Genomic DNA, 25,453 nt, shown 5'->3' with positions numbered 1-25,453 from the left:
CGTTACACCGTATAAGAACCGAACCCTCTAATGAACCGAACTGAAATAAAATTAAACCAAAAAAAAAACGAACTGTATCTAACCCGAAACCGTTTGAACCGGGATAAAAACCGTTCACACCGAATCGTTAACGACCCGCGACCCATTTTCACCGAACTATATATAAACCAAACCGCTTGCAAACCGAATCGTTTATGAACCGGACCACTTATAAACGAATCGGCTACAAACTGCTTACTATAAAGAGAATATTAAAATCAAGTTAAAAGGTGTTTTAAATGAAATTTAATTATGCACACATGTTTACTACTGATCTAACACTGTTATTTTTCCCAACTTTTTTTTTAAATGTAATTATGTGGATTAAGCAAAATAATATTACTATTGATTATACAAAGAACCATTAAGAATTTGACAATTTATCATAGTATAAAAATTCTTCCTGCCAAATTAATATTAATTGAAAATTTATCATAACATAAAATATCTTCTTGCCAAATTATTATAATAGTATAAAATATCTTTCGACCCGAACCGTAATTTAGTAAACTCGAAATGGAACCGATCCAAATAACGTTAAACCGTAGAAGAACCGAACCAGTTATAAACTGAACCAAAAAACAACCAAACTAGTTATGAACTGAACCGAAATAGTTATAAACTGAATCGAAAAAGAACCGAACTATTTCGAACCCGAAACCGTTTCCAGCCTGAAACTGTTTGAACCGAGATAAAAACCGTTTACACCGAACTATTAACAAACCGAAATCCGTCTGCATCGAACCGTTTACTACCCGGACTGTTTACAACCCGATTCGAATTAAAACCGCTCAAGAATAAACTGAAACCAAATCAAACCGATAACTATTTAAACCGAACTGAAACCGACCCGCGAGACACTTAAACCGATTTCAAACTGGCCCGATTTAATACCGAATTAATTTCAAACCGAACCAAACCCGAACTGTCAAACCGTTTTGACAGTACTACCACTAGCAGGTATGGGCTCATAGTTGTCATACCACTATAATTTTTTATTTTTTTATTTTTTTTTCCCTTTCCTCTTCATCTTCTTCCTCCCTTAAATCCTTTCCCCACCTCCATGGATAGCTCCCATTTCCAGCCAAACCTCCGTCCACAACGCCTCCACCTTTGACAACAAGGAACCCACCCCACTAGCCACCAACTTGGTTGAAACCCAGAAATACGCCACCACCTTCGTTAGAAATCACCGAAAACCACCCAAAAAACATAACTCAAAAAAATAAAATGAGTAAGCAATGCTATGGAGTACTTCCGCTGATTTTCATGGTTTTCAAACGTAAACAAGTTCCATGTCAGAGATACAAACTTATGGCTCTAGCCATTAAAAACGATGAGGTCTATGCTGAAATTGACAACATTAGTAGTTTGTCGATGCTTAGTTATTATTGATTTGTATAATGTTATTATTGGTTAGTATACTGTAGACACCCATTTGTGTCTCCCCAAAACCAAACCCAGTGATGAGTACCTTTCACGTCGAATCATAATCGAATGAAGTGAAAGTGTGGAAAGTCTAGTGTTGCGGATAGTTTTAATTTATTATCTCCTCTCTCTGTTTTTGAAAACCTATTGTAAGAAAACAACCAATCTAGTTTTTTTTGGTCCATGATATAGGTCCAATAGTAGTGTAGTTGGATGGGGTTTGAAAAGAGCTTTCCAACGATATATTATAAGCCCAATTCCGATGAATATTGAGGAAGTTATGGCCAAATTACCGAACTGGGCCCGGTCTGAGCCTCATATGCGGCCCAATGATCTAGAGGAGGGCCTAATATAGATTTATCATTCCTAATGTAATTAGGAATGGTTTTAGTCTTCTAGATTCTTCTAGAAGGTTCTTTTCATTCCTGATTCAATTAGCATTGATAAGTTGACTTTTTAGAGTTTTTATCAGAATAAAAGAATGTTTTTTAGGAAAATACGATTTTATCCTCCTGTACGGAAATTTCTATTTAATTTTAGAAAACGCGTCAAAAACTTAGTCAGCGCCAAACGCCAGCATTAGCGCCTGACGCTAAGCTTGGCGCTTAGCGCTAGCGTTAGCGCCTGACGCTAATGTCAGCGTCCGGCGCTAACCTGGTTTTACGCGTCAGAACTCTGTTTCGATTTTTTATTTTTTTGGTTGATTTTCTCTATCAATAGTCTTCTAAAAACCCCGTTTTTATTCACCAACTCTCATCAAGATTCTCTTGATTACTCTCTCTCTCTTTTCTAAATTAGCCTTCTCTCAAATACAAAATTCCGCATTCGCAAGACTTAGATACACCTAACCATATTCGAAGTTGCCTTCGCCCTAGACGTGAAAGGTTTAATTTCTGAGAGTTTGGTCCCAAATCTCTCTTTTTAATTATTTAATTTAATTGTTTTGATTATTATTTTCCTTGAAGTTACTAACGCGTGTATTTTGTTATTAGAAAGAGGTACGAGGCATACAAGTAAGTACTTTAGTGATTTTTATTGATGTTATTATGTAGAAATCATGCTTAAGTTGTTATTTTGATTTCTAGTATCATGCATAGGGTAATTTTAATATCAAGTATGATTAAAAGTATGATGCTTCTTATGTTATTCCTAATATTTATGATTGTTAGTATCATGTTAGGGCTAAATATTTGATTTTTATTGCTTAGTGACATGGTAGGGTTTGTTATTAATCTTGTTAGTATCATGCCTAGGATCTTGCTATGCTTTAACATGATTATGATTATTTTCATTATTATTATTATTATTATTATTATTATTATTATTATTATTATTATTATTATTATTATCTCAAAAACAAAAGCCATACAACCTACAATAAATTAGTGGGAAGCCGAGATACAATCTGGGCCCCCACTCCTCTAGCTATTGCAAATCCTACCCTAGTGAAGATATGATTAATATAATTATTGTTATTATTATTTATTATGTTGATTGATATTTATTTATTGTTATTGTTTGATCACACCTTTTATGCATGTTTAAAGGGAATTGGTACTTGTAATCACGCTTAATGAGATAATTAATAATCTTGTTTAGGGTTAATTACGATTATAATTCAAGTGATCGCCAATAATAGATTTATTTGTACATTAATATTCAACCAACATAGATAAACAGGTTTAGGGTAACCCTATTGATTGCATGTTAGTCAGAAAGCGCACATGAATACGATCAGAATAAAACAGAGGCCTATTATTAGAGCAGGTTCAATCTCTTTTAGGTTGGATTTGTACCTTCATCCCCGAACCCTATTTGGTTCATGACCTTATGGAGTTGACGATCTCTTGGATCGTTAAGGGGTGTAACCTTCACCTCGTGAACGGTTTACAAGTTCCTGAAAAAACTTGTTGGCGACTCTTTTGCTCTATCTTCTTTCCCTTTGGACGCCACCATACTTTAGTGTATGATCACAGTGGGGTTCAAGCTAGAGGATTAACGCTTGAAATATTCCCTACATATACTGTTATTAAAAGGAGAGACTACTTTTTTACAACATGATAAGTAGTACACAAAATTACATTTTTGCCCCTGGTATAAGTCTATGGACCCAACGAGCCCATACTTGGTACTGGTCTATCACTACTCGTAATTGACTTCTTCATTTACACTTTGTATTAGCATAAGCATAAGATGTCGTATAATTTCCTAATAAGTGAGAAATTGACATAAGATGTACTCGTACTTGATAGTCCATACCTATAATTCTCTAAATCACCAGTGAATATATGGAATACATTGATGTACCTCATCTTATAATTACAACTAGTTTATATTTGTGCTAATGCACTTGAAATATATAATACAGATTACAAATAATGTCTCTTTTCTTACCGAAACAAACAATGTCTTTGTTTTAGAATAATTGACACAATTTGATTTTTGGCAATACTAACCTATTGCCATTTTTTTTATAACTAGGGCAGTGCTACGCGCGCGTTGCGCGCAAAGCAATTTGGTGTTGCTAGTGTGCGAGACCGGAGGTGTAATTTTTTTTTTGGCTAATTTGTAGTTTTTGTTTAGGTAATTATGAACAAATGTATATTAATTAGTGAATTTACATGTTGATAAATTGAATTGTATTAAAAAAAATTTTTTTACCCCATTGCAAACTATTGCGTCAAACTTTATAACTATTGGTTCTAAATTCTCATTAGTCTATAAAAGATAATATAGTTAAGTGAAATCTTATTGGATTTGCCTCATTGTATATTTTTTAATATTAAGTTTTTATAATTTTTACGCATATAGATTTTGAGTTATATACATCATAAGACATGTATTAGAGATCGTGAAAAGTCAAATGAGAAAAAAAAAAAATGGACAGAGGGTGTAAAATACATTGCTTTCATGTAGATGTCTTGTATGTCCTGGTGTTGTGAAATTCCGCGGTGTCCCGGAGTAAAATGTAGTGCAAGTAAAATGTATTGCTTTCAATTTCATATAAATGTCCGGTAGAATTCTGATGTTGTTATTATTTGGGTCGCATGCGATAATTCTGTTGTATTTTATGAAAAATGTCAGTATTGCCCCTAACTTTTTAGATGAAAGTACATTCAAACCCCTCGATAAACAATGATCATTTCTCACTGTAACAAACATGAATTTGCTCCTCAATTTAGAGGCCAGACAAACATTCTCCATAACACTTCAAAATCCAAACATAAATACTCCCAAAATTCAGTTATTTCAAAAAGCATACACAAAACCAGAAATTTCACTTCAAATTCACTTCGTAACATTCAAAGCTTTAATAACTCAAAATACAGAAAAAATCACCAGAAATCTATATATGCACTCAATTAAAATCCAGAAAATTCAACGAAAAATTGAAAAGAGTGAGGAAATGGTACCTCAGCAGCGAGAAACACAAGGATAGCAGAAACATACATAAGATAACTAGAACCGACCCTCTAAGCATCAATTTTTTTCATTTTCACATCTTTTGGCAATCACTATATGAAAAATGTCTTCCCCTGCTGAGAGTTCAACAAAATATTTCATCAAAAAGCAAGTTAAAGCCCTAAAAATCAAGAAAATGTGCAAAAAACTAACATATCATAGAGGCATTTGTCGAGAGGAGGCGGTAGTAGCATGGGGAAAACAGGATAAGGCAGCGGAGGCGGAATAACGGGAGCATGTGCAAAATATTTAAGTTGAATTCCTAGATTCGAATTTGACCCAAATTTTGTAATATCCCAAAACCCAAAATTCAAAGTCACCTGAAACATTGGTTCTTCGACGATCATCGGACTTCCGCCATGAAAGATTTGGTGAAAATTTTTCACGAACTATCTCTCTACTTCCACCACTACGATATTTTCCGATCAATCTTGGTTCTTCAGATGTGGCTCTCCTCTTGAATTTTTGGATCACACCATTGAGGTAGTTGGAAATGATGTTAAGTTTATTAGAATTCAGAAGGTGAAGATTCATTTGTTGGCAATGCAAGTCTTATTTGTGAACATCATTGATCAGGGAAGAGAAGAAAATTGTAAAAAACAAAGTGGCTAATTTCTAGGTAAAAAGCAAGGTTGCATGCAGTGGCGGAGCCACAGTATGTCCTGGTAGGGCACGTGCCCTGCCAGGTTTTTTTTTTTTTTTAAAAAAAGTTTGTCTAAATTTTGTTTAAATAGAATATAAAGTGCATTATTATGTTATAACTTACTAGTAGCCTAGTGGGTAGAGCTTTACCTTTTCAATCAAAGGTCATGGGTTCTAATCTCTTGCCCAACATTTTTGTTATTTTTTTCCATCTCATTGTTTATTCTTCTTAATATCCCCCACCCCCTCCCCCCTTTTTTTTTCTTTTCTTTTCTCTTAATGTCCTTTTTATCCAATTTCCTAAATAACACAAAAACTTACTAACATAAAAGTTTGATCACTTGGGCAAGATTACTTTTCTACCTAAGATAATGAAATTGATGATATAATAATATGCTTTCAAAACTTGAAAACTATTCAAGTTTAATTTTAACATTTCTTTTTACATATACTAGTATACTTGAATTATTAGTTATAAATCCTTATAATTAGTATTTTGGATAATCCTATTTGATCACATGTTCCCTACACATGTGGGCACTATTCATAAGGGGAACAAGTGAAACTTTTTAAGGGTTGAGAATTAATATATATATCTTATATGTAATTAGGTTAAATGTTAATAAATTGATACAAGTACTATTATACTTTCATAACACAAGTAACTCATTAATGTTTGCTCTTTTGCTTTGCATACTTTGTGAAAATCTCAAATTTCTTTTACATTTTCGGATCTTTTACCAAATTTAGCCATATTATTACAAAATATTGCCTTGGAATTTTTTTTTTCCTTATTTATTTATTTATTTTTTGTCATGTAAACAGCTAGTTTTTTTTAATAAATAATTGGGTTTCAATTTTAAGTCATAATTTTGATTATAGCCGCACAACATTACAAATTCCCATTACTCCCATTATACCTTTGCATCTAATTTCGCACTATAGAATTGTTCACTCTTTTTTTGTTTGTTTTGTTTATATGATTGAATGGTTGTAGGTTTGTTTCATCTAACACCAATTTTTAGAATTGTTCTATCCTAGCAACTGAAATCATAGACGATCGATAACAGAAAATTTTCTTAGGATCATTCTCATGTTTATTAAAGAGTATATTTATAAGTATTATTTATACGTGAATGGATAACTGAAATTACATTATCATAAATTTTCTTTGGATCATTATGATGTTGTAGGTCTATGATGCATAATATAATTTTTTTTTTTTTTTTTTTTTTTTTTTTTTTTTTTTTTTTTCTCAAATTGAATTGAGCATAACACAATAGTTAGAAACTCTGAATTGTTTATTTTTAAGTGATTAATGCTAAAAATATTGCATATATGTTGATGTAAATTTTGCTAGAAATTTTTACAAGATTTGAATGATTAAAAGTTTGGAACAGGGGTGCTTATATCTGAATAATCTGATTGTATTTCAGTTCATTTAGGAAAAAAAAAAAAAAAAAAAAAAAACCTTCCAAGTTATTATTTTGTTAATATTTTAGCCATTTTGGTAATTAGTTTTGCTAAAGTAGCTAATTCAGTAAAAGATCCTACATTTTCACCACAAAGTAGCTGAATTCATCAAGATTTGTTATCAGTTTGTGTAATTTGATTGCAAAATTCGGTATCATCTAACTATAGGTAATATCCTGGGATCAATAAAATGGTTTAAAATATTACAAGTTGCAATCCTTCTCTCCACAACTGTAAAAGGAAGTTGATTGTTTTTGGTAGTACAGCACACATAAGGTGCAAAAATGAAGTTCTACATTTTATACATATTCTATGAAGTCTTTTAACACCCACAAACTATACAAATATAAGATAAAAACAGCAATCTTATTTGCATTACATTGAAGAAATTAAAGAACAATGACAAATCATCCAGATTCCTGTGATATAAGTAGCAAAAACAAGTTAATTAAGAGAGGATTTACACAAGTTGTTGAACAGGAACATGAGAATCACCTTCCATTTATGCTAGAGAACGTGCTAAGCATGCCTCCGCTATAAGAATGCTCATTGGTAAAGGATGGAGAAGGCGCTGGCCAGACAAAGGCAGGCTTCTCTGAGGAGACTGTTGGTAGAATTGCTTCACCTAACAGAACCTGCAGAACATATCCCATAGACGGCCTCATGTTTGGGTTCGGATGGCAGCAAGCCAACCCCAATACAAGCATCTGCTTCGCCTGCCTCTCATCATAACTTCCCTTCAATTTAGGGTCTATAGCATCAGTTACAGAATCCAATGAATTAAGTTCCCACACCCAGTCTATAATGCAGGTGCTGCTCTCACTCAGCTCATCTTGAATTCCCGGTTTTTTTCCTGTGGCCAATACTAATGCCAGAACACCAAAGGCGAAAACATCTGTTTCTGTGGTTGCTTTTCCTGTCAGGAAGAGTTCTGGAGCCATGTACCCTGGTGTTCCTGCAATTTCCTTGGTAGAATGATGAGTCTTCTCACTAAGCTTAAACATCCGAGCCAGTCCAAAGTCTCCGAGCCTAGCATTAAATTCTGCATCCAACATTATGTTGCTGGCTTTAATGTCCCGGTGTAGTACTCTTTTCAAGCACTCGTTGTGTAGATAATCCAAAGCTTGAGCAACACCACAGATTATATTATATCTCTTGGTCCAGCTTAGTGTTTTATCTTCTATTTTCCAGCCGATTATCTCATCATTACAGTACAAGAACGTGTCTAAGCTTCTGTGCTGCATGTACTCGTAAACTAAGAGAAGTTCACTTCCTTCATAACACCACCCAATCAATTCTACAAGATTCTTGTGATGAAGGCTACCAATGGTGGTGACCTCGGCGATCAAATTCTGCATTCCTTTCGGTGTATCTTTGACCCTTTTAACTGCGACAAACTGTCCCTCCAAATTTCCTTTGTAGACTATGCCAAAGCCTCCTCTTCCTAGCTCATTTTTTCGGTTAAAATTCCCTGTAGCAGCCTTGAGATCCTTGAGCTTGAACTTCTTGGGACCAACTCCTGTGAAGATCGGTAAATCATAACTACTCAATGGCCTTTGTTTTCTTTTGTAGCAGAAGTAACCAGCAGCAACACCAATTCCACATAATGAGACCAAAATGCTCACAGCAACCACAATATAAACCCACCTTGGAAACTTTGATTCTTTGCCTAGTTCATCAAAGGTGAAATACCATTCTAGAATGCAGTTACGTTCAATTGCTACTGGTCCGGTTGAGGCAGAAAACCCGACATACACCATTTCAGGAAGATACTGAGAAAGATCAAGGTTCGGAATAGACAGAATAGGAGCTTTTGTGCCTACTTTCTTCCCTCGAAAAACAGATATATTCATAGTTTTTGTATCACCATCATAAACAATCATCGCGGTAATATTAGTACTAGTACCATTTGAAATAACAAGACCTGAATTGTTCAATGAAGTTTGATGCTTGGAATTTATGCTGTTGATGTTGAAACCAACATGGTTGTTATCAAGGTCTTCTGCAAAGCTCTTCTTGGTGTCAAACTCCACCGCGACTATGCTAGCTTGAGAGGTTCCATTGGTCGTGGCATTAACTATCCCAAGCCATTGACCCATGCTATTATTTGGAACCTTGCTGTCTTGACTCAAGATGAAAGCTAGCCCTTCACCAGGAGGACCAGAATAAGGCGATACATTAAGAACAAAAGTCGAATTGAAAGATGCCAGTCTTCCTTTCTTCCACAGCCTGATGGGATTATTATGCACGATTCTTCCATAACGATTTTTGATTTGTTCGGTATTACCAATGTCCATTGTAACTTGGAGGGCGTCATGGACTATGTATGCTTCCCCTGTTATAATTAAATCTCTTTCAATTCCTCGCGGAAAGTTTGGATAGTTGAAGCACCATCCTTGGCTAACTGCAGCAACAAATATCAGCAATACCAGCAGCAGAAACTTGCTACTGCTACTGCAATGAAAAGCCAGGACTGCTTGCTGAATCTTCATGAAGATTTTTTTTTTTTTTGGTGAAATCGATAACACAATCAGGGTATATGGTAAAAGTTCTGTTAATTAAGGTACAAGATAAAGAGAATCATTCATGATTAGTTATCGACTTAGCTTGTTTTTAATTTATTTCCTTTTAGATTTGGTTGAATCAGTAACTGGTCTGCATGATCAGTTATCTCTACTGAGTCTTGATTCTGCATTATTTTATACATTTTTCTGTTCTGCATTCCTAAGGAAAGTTTGTGAGAGAGAATGTTCTAGCTGATTGGTTCTACTTTCAGAGCAAATTTAGTGCATTTTTAATTACTAATTCATCAACTTCGATTCAGCAGCTTTTAGATGCTGAGATCAGACATGTTCATATATTCAACATTGCTAAAATACTAGCTCATATTGCAGACCAGAGAATATTGACTGTCTGCCTGTCTTAGGGTAGTGCTTAGAATGTTATATTCTTAATTCTTCTATAAGAAAGTTTTTTCGAAAGTGATTGTATAGTTAAGCTCACTATCTCAGGAGGGTGTGCTTGAATTGTTGGACTTGAGAGCTACATAGCATCATTTTAGGTACATTTACTTGGGGAAAACTATCCTTAGGTTATACATGTGTCGATTTTTACGATTTTATACACGTGACAGATAAAATCTGTTGTACACAATAGTGTATTGTACACCCAAGACTATTTTGTCGCTCACTTGGCAAAGCTTCATACGAGTGTGGATGTATTTTGTGCATTATACACCCAGATTCATGCTAATAGGCCAGCATGATTTATCTTGAAACAACCATTGACTCGATTTATGTACTTCAATTCCACTTTCTGATCTTTACTGAGTCCTCTGCATTAGTTTATATATGTTTCTGATCTGGAAAATATTCTGGAAGAATATTCTGGTTAATTAATATCCTACATTCTATGCATTTTTAGTTCACTTCATCTATAATCTGAATTAGATATTCTGATTTCAAAATAAAGCCGCTAATTTTGACTATTATTATACTCTGAGGATACAAATCTATCTAATACATATTGCTGAATAGTGAAAGATAACAATTTCTTTTGGACTTTTAAATTGATCATGTACATCAAAAAAAAAAAACAAAAAAAAAAACAAAAAAAAAAAGGTAACAATTTCTTTTGGACTTTTGAATTGATCATGTACATGAAGGACTCTTCCTGAAATGTTTCTTCTTTGCCATTCTCGGCTAATTACAACTACAGACAGCAACGAACTTGGGACCTGTTCACATTTATTGAACTGAGCTGAATAAAACTGAACTGATCTGATTGGAGCTGATCTGAACTGAACTAAATTGAATTGAGCTAAAATGAATATTTTATGAGAGAGGGAAATTAGGAGCTTGTAGACACCCATTTGTGTCTCCCCAAAACCAAACCCAGTGATGAGTACCTTTCACGTCGAATCATAATCGAATGAAGCGAAAGTGTGGAAAGTCTAGCGTTGCGGATAGTTTTTAATTTCTTTTCTCTTCTCTCTGTTTTTGAAAACTTATTTTAAGAAAACAACCAATCCAGTTTGGTTGGTCCATGATATGGGTCCAATAGTAGTGTAGTTGGATAGGGCTTGACAAGACCTTTCCAACGATATATTATAAGTCCAATTCCGATGAATATTGAGGAAGTTATGACCAATTTACCAAACTGGGCCCGGTTTGAACCTTATATACGGCCCAATGATCTAGGGGAGGGCCTAATATGATTTATCATTCCTAATGCAATTAGGAACGGTTTTAGTCTTCTAGATTCTTCTAGAAGGTTCTTTTCATTCCTAATTCAATTAGCATTGATAAATTGACTTTTGTTGACTTTTCAGAGTTTTAATTAAAATCAAAAAGCATTTTCGAGAAAAGATATGATTTTATCCTCCAGTACGGCAAACTTATCTGATTTTCGAAAACACGTCAAAAACAGGCCTGGCGCCTGACTCCAGGCATTGGCGCCTGGAACCAGGCCTGGCGCCTGGTGCTAGACATTGGCGCCAATTAGCTGGTGCTGGCGCCAGCTCTGTTTTGCGTGCGCCAATCTCGTTTTGCGTGCGCCAAGTGCTCTGTTTTAATATTTTATCTTTTTGGCTGATTTTCTCTATAAATAACGTATTAAAAACTCCGTTTTCATTAACCAGTTCTCACGAATATTCACTTACAATCAGTTTTCATTCATCATCAATTCTCTCTAATTCTCTTCTATAATCATCAATTTTTTCTTTCTTTCTAAACCTTGCTTTCACATACAAAATTCCGCATTCACAAGATCTAGAAACACCTAGCCATATTCGAAGTTGCCTTCGCCCTAGACGTGAAAGGTTTTAATTTCTGAGGGTTTGGTCCCAAATCTCTATTTCAATTATTTAATTTAATTGTTTGTTTTATTATTTTCCTTGAAGTTACTAACGTGTGTATTTTGTAATTAGAAAGGGGTACGAGGCATCAAAGTAAGTACTTTAATTGATTTATTGATATTATGATGTAGAAATCATGTTTAAATTGTTATTATGATATTCCTAGTATCATGTCTAAGGTAATTTTAATATTAAATATGATTGTTATGATGCTTCCTATGTTCTTCCTAATATTTATGATTGCTAGTATCATGTTAGGGTTAAAGATTTGATCTTTATTGCTTAGTGACATGCTAGGGTTTGTTATTAATCTTGTTAGTATCATGCCTAGGATCTTGCTATTATTATGCTTTAATATTAACATTAATATGATTATGATTATAATTGTTATAATTTATGATGATTATGAACATTATTATTATTATTATTATTATTTTGATGATTATAATTTTATTGTCATAATATTAATTTATTATGTTGCTTGATGATATTTGATTGTTATTGCTTGATCACGCCTTTTATGCATGTTTAAAGGGAATTGGTACTTGTGATCACGCTTAATAAGATAATTAACAATCTTGTTAGGGTTAATGTGATTATATTTCAAGTGATCGCCAATAATAGATTTATTTGTGCATTAATATTCAACCAATATAGATAAACATGTTTAGGGTTAATCCTATTGATTGCATGTTAGTCAGAAAGCGTACATGACTACGATCAGAACAAAGTAGAGGCCTATTATTAGGGCAGGTTCAATCTCTTTTATGTTGGATTTGTACCTTCATCCCCGAACCCTTATTTGGTTCAAGACCTTATGGAGTTGACGATCTCCTGGATCGTTAAGGGGTGTAACCTTCACCTCGTGAACGGTTTACAAGTTCCTAAAACTTGTTGGCGACTCTTTTGCTCTATCTTCTTCCCTTTTGGACGCCACCGTACTTTAGTGTATGATCACAGTGGGGTTCAAGTTAGGGGTTTAACGCTTGAAATTATTCCCCACAGAGCTGAACTGAACTGAACTGATTGGGATTGAATAGAACTGAACTGAAATTAAGTAAATGTGAACAGACCCTTAACAGAAGAAAATTGGTAATGCGAATACCATTAAATAAAGTCTAGACTACTAGACTAGTAGTAATAGAGTGACATTAGGGATAATCTTGTACTTATTCTATAGTTAGGTACTTATCCTTATCTTGTACCTAGGTGTAAACTCTAATTGTTTATTATATTAATAGTGTCGGGCTCTCGTATTGATCAGGTTAGTCGTATCATTTTCTTCACATGGTAGCAGAGCCACCTAATCTTAAAACCCTTAAACTGTCGAGCGTAATTTTGTGATTCTCCTTCATGGCTATATTCACTAAGATTTTCGATCTTGTTAAAATCCATTACTCAGCCAAGGTGCAAGGCAAAGAATTAACTAATAGAAGAAATTTTTGATAACATGTTAAATAAAAAAAAAAAGTGAACACAAATGTTCTTGATGAATTTTTCATAGCTTTATTAGCTAGGTTGAACAGGAAATTAGTCAGCAATATTAAATTGGTCAGCCCCCAATAACCATATTGAGCATCTTTGAATATACTAAGAGGTTTTATTCATCTGCAAACCAATGACAATCTTTGGAAAAACAAGCTTGTTTTTACTTGGAATTTGCACATAAACTTGTATGTACAATGTACTTGAAAGATTCAAAAAATCAACATTTAAAATTACGTATTGTTAGGATATTTATACACGTAAAGAACGAAACGGTATTTTCAATGTATTAGGTCTTATGTATATTTATCTATATATACATCGCCAAGGCTTTGTATTGAGGGTGGGTCAAACACTCATACATGGTATCAAGAGCTCTAGGATTCAAAAAAGAAAAACAAATAGAAATCATTTTTGAGATTCCATTTTTTAATTTTTCCCCAAATCATTTTTTTTTTCTTCTGTGTATAACTTTTTTTTACACAAATATGTTTATATCAGTCTTGTTCTTATTACAACTTATACCACGGAGTACGAACATATTAGTGGGTGTGGGTTGATATCCACACTCATTGCCCTAATGGCTTTCTCTACACTAAAAACAATTAAAAGGAAGCACAATTTTTAATGAGAAGAGAAATGTATATGATGAATAAAGACGATATAGCGATAAATACTAGTCAATTAAGGACCATTAAAAAAAATACTAGATTAAAGAAACGTTACAATTTCAAATTTCCAAGGTTAAAGTGTTGCGATTAAAAGAGAATATTGGAGAAAATACACAGTATAATTTAGTCTTATCTTGAATGAGCTAACCTCCAAATATTAATAAATCAAGAACCTAAAGGTTAAGATGTAGCCATCACATAGAAAAAAGGCAAATTTAAAATTTTCCTCCCATCTATTTCCATGAAACTTCCTAATCAATCACAACATGAAGTATTGCCTCATGGGAAATATAATAAGAATTTTGTAATTTTTGTTATGTTTTTTTTAATTTTTTCAAATCCATTATTGGATAATCTATGTCAAATTTAATGAATTCTGACTATTGTGTTTTACTACTCCATAAATATTGATTACTACAATACTACAGAGTACATTTTTTTTTTTTTTTTGAAAGAAGGAGTACATATTATTATAATACTAGTAGCTATAATGTGAGATTTATTGTTTATTTATTTAAATTTTTAACAGGAATTACGTAAGGTTTAACTTTGTTGGTTCGTTTTCTACATACGTGGTACTTTTGTCATTTAGACCAAATATCTATAAGAAGCAAAATAAAATTAACTCGCTATACGTGAAAGACGTGTCTATACAGTGTAATATAAAAATCAATCTTTCTATGCATATGCAAAGAAAAGCAAAATAAAATACATACACACACTACGTTATATTACCAACTCATCTACAAAACTAGACTTTTCATCAATTGCTAAATCATGTTTGACATTTTACCCATTTCTTGATTTATAATATAGAGAATTAATCCATAAAATGCACGAGATGACAAAGACATGAACATTGAATCCTTTATAAAATAAAACAAACATAGATGTTAAAATATACATTAACCATTTCTAATTTTCTATATATACTTTTTATAATTCATTTCTATGCACTTTGCAAATTCATAGTGTAAAAAAAAATGAAAATGTTACATAATATCATCAAAATTCTTCTTGTTACACTTCTATACCTTGCTACACTTGATCAAGTATGGTGTTTCGATTTTAATTATACAACTTTCCCTGATTGGAACGACGGAGACTTCATCAGGTCTGGTGATTCCTACTTATATTCAGGTGCCATACAAGTAACAAGGGACACTATTGGAGCAATTGCAACTCTTTTCAATCATAGTGGAAAAATCGTACACAGACGAGCTTTTAGGCTATATAACAAACAAAGAAATGCATCTTTCAGCACACAATTTGTGCTCAATATACAAACAATACAAAATGGTGGTGGTGAAGGGCTAGCATTTATTTTGGCTAAGGATTCCGAGGTTCAGGTTGACAGCCAAGGGCAGTGGCTAGGAATTGTCAATGCTAACACAAATGGTACTACTGAGGGCAACATTGTGGCAGTCGAGTTTGACACGAAAAAGAGCTTTCCAGGAGATTTGGATGATAACCATGTTGGTCTGAACATTAATAGTGTGTATTCTGAGCAGCAGGTTTCACTGTATGGACGAGGTATCAAAGTTGCAGATGCAAAGGATGTTACTGCTGTCATCAGCTATGATGGTGTGACGAAAGTTATTAATGTGTCTGTAAAGGGAGATAATCAAACAGAGTTTTCGCGGTTAATGAGTGTTCCTATTGATCTGTCCCTGCATCTTCCTGAGAAAGTTTATGTGGGATTTTCAGGTTCGACAGGAACAGGAGTGGAGCTTAACTGTGTGAAATCATGGTCCTTTTATGGAGATGACATAGATGAAGAAAAGCAAATATGGGTCTGGATTTTGATTTCTGTCGTAATTGTTGTATTCGTTTCGTGTGATATTGTAGTTGGGTGTTTATATAGAAGACATAGAAGGAAGCAAAAACAAGTGGATTATGATGATGGTGGGCTCTCTATGCAGAGCATTGAGACGGGTTTAGGTCCGAAGAAGTTCAGGCTCAAGGATTTAAAGGGTGCTACTGGTAATTTTAGTCCCAAGAATGAGCTTGGAAGAGGAGGATTTGGGGTGGTTTACAAGGGAAAGTTGGATATGAAAGAAGTGGCTGTCAAAAGAATCATCAATACGCGTCAAGGGAAGCAAAATCTGATAGCTGAAGTCACAACAATTGGTAGTCTTCACCACAAGAATCTAGTGGAGTTGATAGGGTGGTGTTTTGAGAAACACGAGTTTTTGTTGGTGTATGAGTATATATGCCTAATGGAAGCCTTGATAAGTTTATTTGCTCTGATGATGAAAATATGACATTAAGTTGGGAAAGAAGGCATGTCATCATTTGTGGTGTGGCTCAATCTTTGGATTATCTTCACCATGAGTGCTCGAAGTGGGTTCTACACCGTGATATTAAAACTAGCAATATAATGCTGGATTCAGAATTTAATGCTCGCTTAGGAGATTTTGGGCTTGCTAGGATGTTTAAAGTAGGTGAGCAGACACACCATTCGACGAAAGAACTTATGGGAACACCAGGTTACATGGCACCAGAGATTTTTCTCATGGGACATTCTACTGCAGAAACTGATGTTTATGCATTTGGTGTTTTGGTTCTAGTGGTGATCAGTGGGCGAATGCCAGGGAAACAAAATGATGACAAGAATTTAGTCGATTGGGTGTGGAACTTTACAAGTCCGGTATGATTCTTAGTGCTATTGATCCAAGATTGAAGGATGAGTTTGATATTGGGCAGGCTGAGTGCATGCTTTTACTGGGTTTAGCTTGCTGTCATCCAAACCCTTATACAAGACCTTCCATGAGAAACGCGCTTCAAGTTTTGATGGGGGAGGCACTTCCACCATCAGTTTCCATTGAGAAGCCTGTCTTCATGTGGCCTGCAACAATTGATATAACATCCTTTGATCACTTGGAGGATTCTCGTGGAGGAGAGAACATGTTGGAAGAAATTTATTCAGATCTTGTTGTAAGATAGCATAGTCATACTGTAACTTACAATAACTTTAGCTTGTTGATTATCATAATCAACACTTACAGTATGCTTTGAATTTGATTCTTTTTTTAATTAAATCAAGCATACCTTAATTATATTCATATACTCATGTGTATCTGTTGAATATCATGTAGATCTTCAGCCTAATATTGTTTAAAATGGCAAAGGATAGTAAGCCACTTTGCCCTGAGCTTGTTATGCAGATGTTTCGTACTTTGATTTCATCTATTGTTTACTGTCATTCTATGCATTTTAGTGCAAATAATCTGATTGTTTTATCCTACTTAGCTTTTTGGCTTGGTTTACAAGAGGACTCTTATGTACAAAGCAAAGCAGACACAAAATTTTAACTGCATATCTAGTTTCTGACTTAAATTTTCTATCAAAAGAAGCATGAGTCCTTGAAGCTGCTCGAATGACCTTAGACATACTGAGTTCCACATTGAATTAGCTAAGTTTTAAACTGTCTGTATATAATAGGCAAAGATAGGGTATCCAAACTATATAATTATTTGAGTTGTATACTGAATTTCTTCTGATATTCTCACAATTACTCTATATTTTCGTGTCAGTTTGTTAATTACTGCAGCCTATATTGACTGTTTTCCATCATTTGTGATAGAAAGTCAAGCCGTAATAATAAATCTAAAGGATGTATGCATACTAATGTATACTAGTAAAATTTTAGTTGAACAAGCAACACCATCAGATACTGCTTTGCATTTTCCTATGCAATTTCTGAATTTCCCAAACAGCTTGTTTTTTCTAATCAGCACATTTTAAACAATATTCTGACCTATCAAGCTCAAGTGCACGTATCATGCTGTTTGATAATCTCTTTGACCATTCAGAAAAAAATTAAAAAAAACGTAGTTGATGACTTTTGCTGTAAATGAATTATTTGACTGAGATAAGTAGTCTTCAAGGATTGATACATTCAATATTTTCATTCATAAAAATATTAATCTCCTTTTCATACGCGGTTATCAACCAATGTGGCCAAATCCTACTAGGGAACAGGCAGAGTGGCACTGTTTATTCGTTGAGGTTGTCAATCAGTAATTTCTGACAGTCTGTTCTGAGCAAGAAAAATATTCTGTTATCTTAATGGACTGTCCTCTACTGAAAAACTACCTTTAGAGATGTCACGTACCTTGATCATTTTGGATTCTGTGAGTGCAAGCAGTGTGTTCATTATACTTCTACTTGTCACAGCAACAGCTAGCCAGGTACGCTGCTTGAACATCAACTACAGAAGCTTCCCTGAAAATGTTAGAAACAATTTTATTTTCGAAGGTCAATCCAACATGATCCAAAATATTCTACAAGTAACCAATGGCCTTCCTGGAAACCTGTCAGCTAATCTGCAAGGAAGAATCTTATACAAAAATAGACTGAAGTTATGGAGAAAAAGTCACCGAGTCTCTTCTTTCAACACAAGATTTGTATTGGCAATCGCCCCTCAGTCTAATCCTCCTGGTGAAGGTCTCGCGTTTATTCTAACTAGGGACCCTCAGGTTCCAGAAAATAGCTATGGCCAGTGGTTGGGAATAACAAATGCTGGTAAAGATGGTTCCCCTGGAAATAAAATAGTCGCGTTTGAATTTGATACAAGAAAGAGCTTCAGAGAAGATGTTGATGATAATCATTTTGGTGTAAACATCAATAGCATAAAATCTAACAGGACGACTTCACTGACCCAATTTGGAGTTAATCTTTCGAGTCTTAATCCTGTCACTGCTACAATTGACTATGATGGCACCAAGAAAATGGTGAATGTAAGAGTTTCGATGAACAAAAGAGGAGAAAACTCTGAATTCCCAATCCTTTCCATGCCTCTTGATCTATCTACACACCTTTCGGAAGATGTTTATGTTGGATTCTCTGCCTCAACTGGAACAGGTATTCAACTGAACTGCATAACAGAATGGTACTTCTCCAGCAGTGACATTGAGAAATATAATGCAACCAACTTTTATGTTGCTATCCTGATTCCGCTTATATCTGTAATTTGTATGGGTAGTCTAGCATGTTGCATTTACTGGAGAATGAAATGGAAAAGGAAATGTACAAAGGATAAGGATGGGATCTTAGATGTAGAGACTCAATGTTCAATGTTGAGTCCTAAGAAATACCGGTTTAAGGAGCTCAAAGTTGCAACTAGTAATTTCAATTCTAAAATGAGCTTGGTAGAGGAGGATTTGGCATAGTATACAAGGGAGTGTTGAATGGTAAAGAGGCGGCTGTCAAAAGAATCACAAGGTCTACAAAGCAAGGAAAGAAAAATTTGATTGCGGAGGTAACCACTATTGGTGGCATCCACCATAAGAATCTTGTGGATTTGATGGGATGGTGTTATGAAAACACTGAGCTCTTGCTTGTTTATGAGTTCATGCCAAATAAGAGCTTGGACATGCTCATATTTTGTGATGATCCAAACCCGAAAGTAGGGGGGTCAATGACACTGAATTGGGGAAGAAGGCATACTATCATATGTGGTGTGGCTCAGGCTATTGACTATCTTCATCATGAATGTTCAAAAAGGGTGTTACACCGAGACATAAAAACCAGCAATGTGCTTTTGGATGCAGAGCTTAATGCTCGTTTAGGGGACTTTGGCCTTGCTCGAACCTTCAAATTAGGGGAAAAAACTCACCACACTAGCAAAGATATCTCAGGAACACCAGGGTATATGGCTCCTGAAATTTTTCTGACAGGGAGATCAACAACTGAGACTGATGTTTATGCCTTTGGTGTTCTGATGCTGGAGGTAGCCTGTGGAAAAAAGTTGGATATTCAGACAAAAGACGATGAATTTAGAGTAAGCATCATTGACTGGGTTTGGGAATTTCACAAACACGGAATTCTTACTGATGCTATTGATCCCAAGTTGAATAACCAATATGACAAGAAACAAGCTGAGTGCATGCTGGCCTTGGGATTGGCCTGTTGCCACCCAAACCCGTATATAAGGCCATCCATGAGAATTACATCACAGGTCCTCTCAGGAGAAGTAGTTCCCCCGGATGTCCCCTTGGAGAAGCCTGCCTTTATGTGGCCAGCTAATGCACCCAGTACTTATCGAACACTGGATCATTGTTCCACTGGTGGCATAATGAGTTCATCTACTGATATAAGTGGGAGATAAATACAGTGGCCAATATGCTTTATTCATGAACTGCTACAAGTACGAGTAAACTACAAATTATAGTGTATTATTGTATATAGTATCTTTAAATTATGTTTCTCTATATTATCTTGAAAGGAACAACAATAATTTTTTTGTTGTGAGCTCATTTGTCTATTGCCCTGGAAAATAATTGCATCCTACATGTTTGAAAATCTTCTGGAAGATAATCAAATCAATGAAGAATTTGACTGAATGAATATCAGATAAAAGGTTGATACTCTAAATGAGAATGTCAGCAAACAACAGACAAAAATTTTGCAAGTACAATGAACGAGTCTGACCTGACACAAGAACACAGCTACTGCAGAGAAAGAAAAAGAGTGTTCCGCTTAAATTAAAAGTGCATATTACAGCATGATAGCCTTTACAAACTCACCAGTATGAAAGAATACATTCAGGTGAACTAAAAGAGAAATAGGGGAAAGAGCAGATATCTCTCAATGATTTACAAACAAATAATTTTCGGTATGAAATTCCTTATTGTTATGATAGCTATGTAAGTAGCTAGTAGCCACATCTACGCAAATGGTGCGCCGTGTGCACAATGCTCATAGTGCAATCACTATCTATATTCTTTGGGTTTGAACTACATAATCTTGTAAGTTTGACATGTATGTTCTTTTATTCTTTCATTATGATATATCATATATGTTCTTTACAAAACCAGATTAGTTGGGTTTGAATATTTTTACTAAACTAAAGTAAAACACTAATTCCTTACAAAACTCGTATGGGGGACACTCCACTAAAACACTACAATTTTTTTATTAGAAGTATAACCTAACAATATAATCACCAAAAGAGCTGTTAAATAATTTGGTCAATATTCAATAAAGCTAAATTTTTTGACAGGAATGGTCCTTCTTGGACTGCAGCTACTTAAGTACGCAACTATAACCATTAACCATAACATATCCTACTAAAACAATTCAACCTATTTATTATTACACGTCCAAAAATATACCTATTTTTTTGACTAATTTGTTCATAAATTCTTATAGACTAGACTTGCATTGGTAACTGCAATTATTGCAGGAAATGACCAAGTCCTGAACTCATTCGTCGCAATAAAACATAACATATTGGCTCCTTATAAGATAAAACCATAGATTTAAAACAAACAATCTTCACATCCATAGTTGTGATGTACAAAACTCGAGTTTGTAGTGAAAATGATCCACAATATCATGGATTTCCTTTTTCTTATAATTCTAGCCCTGAATACACTTGATCAAGTAGGGTGTTACACATCAAGCTATACAACTTTCAATAATTCGGTTGGAGATGATTTCATCACGCCGAATGATAACTCTGTCATACTTAAAAATGCTATACAAGTTACCAGGGATGTTAGTGGCTCTGTCTTCAACCTCTCGGGGAAGGTCTTATACAAACGACCGTTTGATTTATGGAGCAAAAGTGGAAGAATTGCATCTTTCAACTCAACATTTGTTGTCAACATCGAAACAAGAAACGACATTGGCCTTACAGGCCAACATGGTGGTGAAGGGCTAGCATTCATCTTAGCCAAAGACGCGGAACTCCCAACCAACAGTGAGGGCCAGTGGCTAGGAATTGTCAATGCAAGTACGAATGGATCATTCCAGAGCAACATTGTTGCTATCGAGTTAGACACGAAAAAGAGCTTTGCTGAAGATTTGGATGATAACCATGTTGGTTTGGACATTAACAGTGTATATTCTAAGTCACAAGTTTCACTCAGCAGGTTGGGTATCAGAATTTCTGAAGGTAAGGATATTACAGTTAGGATCAACTATGATGGTGTAACGAAAGTGATGAAAGTGTCTGTCAAGGCGGAAAATCAAACTGAGTTTTCTCGAATAATGAGTGTGCCTATTGATCTTGCCCTGCATCTTTCTAGAACAGTTTATGTCGGATTTTTAGGTTCAACAGGTACAGGTTCTGAGAACAATTGTGTAAAATCATGGTTTTTCAATGCAGATGATATAGACCGAACAAAGCGGTTGTGGGTATGGATTGTGATTCCTGTCATTATTGTGGTGCTCTTATTATGCAGTACTGTAGGTTGGTGTCTGTACGTGACACAGAGAAGAAAAGAGAATCAAGCGAGGGATGATGATGATCTCGATATGCAGAACATTGAGACGGGTTTAGGTCCGAAGAAATTCAGACTGAAGGAACTCAAGGGTGCTACTGGTAATTTCAGTCCGAAGAATGAGCTTGGAAGAGGAGGATTTGGGATAGTTTACAAGGGTATGTTGGATATAAAGGATGTGGCGGTTAAAAGAATCATCAATACTAGTCAAGGGAAGCAAAATCTGATAGCAGAAGTCACAACAATTGGCAGTCTTCATCATAAGAATCTAGTAGAGTTGATAGGGTGGTGTTATGAGAAAAACGAGTTCTTGTTAGTGTATGAGTATATGCCTAATGGAAGCCTAGATCAATTCATACGTTCTGACGATGAAAATATGATCTTAGGTTGGGAGATAAGGCATAATATCATTTGTGGTGTGGCGCTATCTTTGGATTATCTTCATCATGAGTGCTCAAAGAGGGTTCTACACCGAGACATAAAGTCTAGCAACATAATGCTGGATTCAGAATTCAATGCTCGATTAGGAGATTTTGGCCTTGCTCGGACCTTCAAATTAAGTGAAAAAACTCACCATACTAGCAAGGATATCTCAGGAACACCAGGCTATATGGCTCCTGAAATTTTTCTGACAGGAAGATCAACAACTGAGACTGATGTTTACGCCTTTGGTGTTGTGATGCTGGAGGTAGTTTGTGGAAGAAGGTTGGATATTCTAACAAAAGACGATGAAATTAGAGTAAATATCATTGATTGGGTTTGGGAATTTCACAAACATGGAGTCCTTACTGATGCTATTGATCCCAAGTTGAAGGGCCAATTCGACAAGATACAAGCTGAGTGCATGCTCGCCTTGGGGTTGGCTTGCTGCCACCCAAACCCGTATATAAGGCCATCCATGAGAATTACATTACAGGTCTTCTGGGGAGAAGTAGCTCCCCCTGATGTCCCCTTGGAGAAGCCTGCCTTTATGTGGCCAGCTAATGCACTCTGTAGTTACCGAGAAAATGATCTTTGTTTTACTGGTGGCATAATGAGCACATAATCACGAGTGAACTGGAAAATATAATATCTTTAAATTCTGTTTCTTTGTATTAATTTAGCTGTAAGCTCATTTGTATTTTGCCTTGGAAAGTAGTTGTATCCTTATATCCTACATGTTCTTAAATCTCCTAGAAGATAATTAAACATACAAGAAAGTTGAAGAATTTGGCAAAAAACATACTTGTATCAGATGCTAGTAAAACTTCATACTCTTAGTAGTGAAGTGAAAATATGTCAGCATACAACATACAAATTTTGCAAATTCAGAGAACGAGCCGGACCTAAATGCTAAAATAGAGAGAAAATAGAAGTGGATGACTTAGCTTTTCATTGATGGCTTCTACCTCTATATATAAAATACAAGTTAACCCTAATATGATAGGATTAGGAAACTAGGAAAATAAGGAAAAGATATCAAAAAGATATTCACCAGCCTCAAGAGATACTAACGAAATATTTCCTAAAAAATATCCTAATATATTCTCAATACCCCCCCTCAAGTTGGAGCATGAGGATTGTAAATGCCCAACTTGGAAAGAAGATGATCAAAGTATCAAACTAAGACTTCCCAAGCACCTTATTAAAAATATCTGCAAGTTGCTCCTTAGTTGAAACATAGGAAGGAGCAATTAACCCCTCCGTAATAGCATCTCGAACAATGTGACAATCAATCTCAATGTGTTTTGTTCGTTCATGAAAAAACTGGATTTCGAGCTATATGTAAAGCAGATTGATTATCACAAAACAACTTTATCGCCTTAGGGTGTTAAACACCCAAACTCAAAAGCAAAGCCTTCAACCATTTCAACTCATGTGTGGTTGAAGCCATGCAACGATACTCAGCCTCAGAAGAAGAAAAAGAAACCGTGGGTTGCTTTTTGATCTTCCACGAAATAGGAGATTTACCAAGAAACACTAGCCAACCAGTCAACGAACGACGAGTAAGAGGACACGCCGCCCAATCGGAATCACACCAACCTTGCAAAGTCAGGTCACTGTCTGCACTCAACAAGATACCCTGTCCCGGGGTACCCTTTAAATAACGAACTACCCTCAGAGCCGCCTCCCAGTGCTCAATGCGAGGTTCTTGCATATATTGCGAGAGAATATGAACAGAATACGCCAAATTTGGTCTAGTAACCAATAGATAAATTAACCGTCCTACCAGTCTGCGATAAGACTCAGGATTAGCAAGTAACTCACCACTAGCAAGGCTAAGCTTATGATTTTGCTCAATCGGAAAGCCGCTTGGCTTTGCCCCTAGCAACCCTGCTTCTGAAATAATATCCAAAGTATATTTGCGTTGACACAAAAACAATCCAGATTTACTACGAGCTACCTCAATGCCCAAAAAATACTTCAAAGGACCAGGATCCTTCATCTTGAAACAATCACCAAGATAAGCCTGGAACACAGTTAATGCAGTGAAATCATTCCCAGAAATAATAAGATCATCAACATAAACTAAGACATTAATTTGAACATTGCCTTTAGTGTATGTGAAAAGAGAATAATCAGAGTAACATTGAATAAAACTGTACCCTTTTAGAGCCGTGGTGAGTTTTGCAAACCAACACCTTGGAGCCTGTTTCAACCCATACAGAGACTTTCTCAAATGACACACCAACCTCGGATCCGAGCTCTCAAAACCTGGAGGTAATTTCATGTACACCTCCTCTTCTAGATCACCATGTAAAAAAGCATTATGAACATCCATCTGATGAAGCTCCCAATTTTTAGAAGTGGCTATAGCGAGAAAAGCCCAAACTGTAGTCATTTTTGCAACTGGAGCGAAAGTCTCACTGTAATCTATACCTTCCTGCTGATGATTACCAAAAACAACCAAGCGAGACTTGAGACGTTCAACATCACCATTAGACAAAAATTTCGTCTTGTAAACCCATTGACTGCCTAGAGCCTTCTTACCGGGAGGAAGATACTCTAAAGTCCAAGTCCCATTGTCTTCGAAAGCCCTTATTTCTTCTTTCATAGAACGTTGCCATCCTTCAGATTTCATGGCTTCTTTAAATGATTCTGGATCCTTTCTCAAAACTACGGCAACAAGAAATTTGCGATAATTCACTGAAAACATGTCACAGTTTATGTAGTGTGCCAAGGGATAC

General features: G+C 35.3%; 3 protein-coding genes and 1 pseudogene across 3 annotated transcripts; 3 read left to right on the top strand and 1 right to left on the bottom strand.

Annotated features, from left to right (window-relative positions):
• Positions 1-7,389: 7,389 nt before the first annotated feature.
• Positions 7,390-9,863, bottom strand: LOC110689556 (probable L-type lectin-domain containing receptor kinase S.5). Its single transcript, XM_021866330.1, has one exon. It carries the CDS (start codon positions 9,534-9,536, stop codon positions 7,536-7,538), a length of 2,001 nt encoding a protein of 666 aa, XP_021722022.1. The 5' UTR covers positions 9,537-9,863; the 3' UTR covers positions 7,390-7,535.
• Positions 9,864-14,982: 5,119 nt separating this feature from the next.
• On the top strand, positions 14,983-17,249 carry LOC110689227 (annotated as a pseudogene).
• A 912-nt stretch (positions 17,250-18,161) lies between these two features.
• On the top strand, positions 18,162-20,313 carry LOC110689477 (probable L-type lectin-domain containing receptor kinase S.5). Its single transcript, XM_021866264.1, has 2 exons — positions 18,162-19,156; positions 19,213-20,313. The coding sequence occupies exons 1-2, from the start codon at positions 18,162-18,164 to the stop codon at positions 20,165-20,167; spliced, it is 1,950 nt and encodes a 649-aa protein (XP_021721956.1). The 3' UTR covers positions 20,168-20,313.
• A 1,083-nt stretch (positions 20,314-21,396) lies between these two features.
• LOC110689476 (probable L-type lectin-domain containing receptor kinase S.5) lies at positions 21,397-23,468 on the top strand. The gene has a single exon (XM_021866263.1). It carries the CDS (start codon positions 21,397-21,399, stop codon positions 23,329-23,331), a length of 1,935 nt encoding a protein of 644 aa, XP_021721955.1. The 3' UTR covers positions 23,332-23,468.
• Positions 23,469-25,453: the final 1,985 nt, after the last annotated feature.

This window comes from Chenopodium quinoa, unplaced genomic scaffold (assembly GCF_001683475.1).
Source record: "Chenopodium quinoa cultivar QQ74 unplaced genomic scaffold, ASM168347v1, whole genome shotgun sequence".
NCBI classification, from domain to species: Eukaryota; Viridiplantae; Streptophyta; class Magnoliopsida; order Caryophyllales; family Amaranthaceae; genus Chenopodium; species Chenopodium quinoa.
The sequence above is the reverse complement of the archived record's forward strand: the minus strand, read 5'-3'. Positions and strand labels throughout refer to the sequence as shown.